At 44.8% G+C, this 1,258-nt stretch overlaps 1 protein-coding gene across 1 annotated transcript in view; it reads left to right on the top strand.

Moving 5' to 3' along the window:
* Positions 1 to 739, top strand: part of LOC103211716 (ER degradation-enhancing alpha-mannosidase-like protein 1) — a 2,121-nt gene extending 1,382 nt beyond the window's left edge. Inside the window, 1 exon segment of the mRNA XM_042783261.1 lies at positions 3 to 739. Within this exon segment, the coding sequence (XP_042639195.1) occupies positions 3 to 739 (737 nt within the window).
* Positions 740 to 1,258: the final 519 nt, after the last annotated feature.

The raw sequence follows: 1,258 nt of genomic DNA, 5'->3' as shown, positions 1-1,258 counted from the left end.
AGGAGAAGGAGACCCCCCACTCTATGTCAATGTGAACATGTTTAGTGGGCAGCTGATGAACACCTGGATCGACTCTCTGCAGGCCTTCTTCCCTGGACTGCAGGTCCTGGTAGGGGATGTGGAAGATGCCATCTGCCTGCATGCATTTTACTATGCTATATGGAAACGATATGGAGCCCTCCCTGAGAGATATAACTGGCAGCTACAGGCCCCTGATGTTCCCTTCTACCCATTGAGACCAGAGTTAGTGGAATCTACCTATCTCCTCTATCAGGCCACCAAGAATCCCTTCTACCTCCACATAGGAATGGATATTCTGCAGAGTCTGGAAAAGTACACAAAAGTCAAGTGTGGGTATGCCACGCTGCATCATGTCATAGACAAGTCCAAAGAGGACCGCATGGAGAGTTTCTTCCTCAGTGAGACCTGAAAATACTTGTATCTGCTATTTGATGAAGAGAACCCAGTACACAAATCTGGAACGAGATACATGTTTACAACTGAGGGACACATTGTCTCTGTGGACAAACATCTTCGGGAGTCACCCTGGAAGGAATTCTTTTCTGAAGAGGGCAAGCAGGAGCAAGAGGGAAAACCCATGCACAGGCTCAAGTCTCAAGACTTAAAAGTCATCAACTCCAGCTCCAATTGCAGTCGTGTTCCTGATGAGAGGAGATACTCCCTGCCCCTAAAGAGCATCTACATGCACCAGATTGACCAGATGGTTGGCTTGATTTGATCTAGTGTCCTCTGGGTGGCCTCTCCTTATGCCACATTGATGACTGACTCCAAACTATGCCAAAATCCAGTCTGAAGTGGAAAGAAGGAAATAGATGTCTGGCCATCCATGATGGTGTAGGGATTTCTGTCCAGCTGCTTACCTATATGTCATTAGTTCTTGCATTCTTTAGTGTTTTTCTTCTGTTCAATAAAATGCCTCTGTTTTTCTTAAGGGTATAATTGGAAATGAGAAGGTACATGTAAACTGGCTTCTTATGAAATGCTGGTGTTACTAAGCACAATTAATGGGGCAACTTTAGATTGATTTTCTTAGCGTAATACTTTAGAGTCCAAGTCTCTTCCCTTTGCTGGCACTCATCATAACTGCAGTATTGCTACCTCTGTGTTGGGGATTGTGAATGACTTTCCTTGGAAAAGGGCCTGATGTTTCCTTGGCATCCCTTTCTATTGCATTAAAAATGTCATCCTGTCTGCCTATCATTCAATAATTGGGTTCTCCCCCAGATACCAACCAGTT

This window comes from Orycteropus afer, unplaced genomic scaffold, assembly GCF_000298275.1.
Source record: "Orycteropus afer afer isolate SDZICR_OR568_19922 unplaced genomic scaffold, OryAfe1.0 scaffold00778, whole genome shotgun sequence".
In the NCBI taxonomy this organism is placed as follows: Eukaryota; Metazoa; Chordata; class Mammalia; order Tubulidentata; family Orycteropodidae; genus Orycteropus; species Orycteropus afer.
The sequence above is the reverse complement of the archived record's forward strand: the minus strand, read 5'-3'. Positions and strand labels throughout refer to the sequence as shown.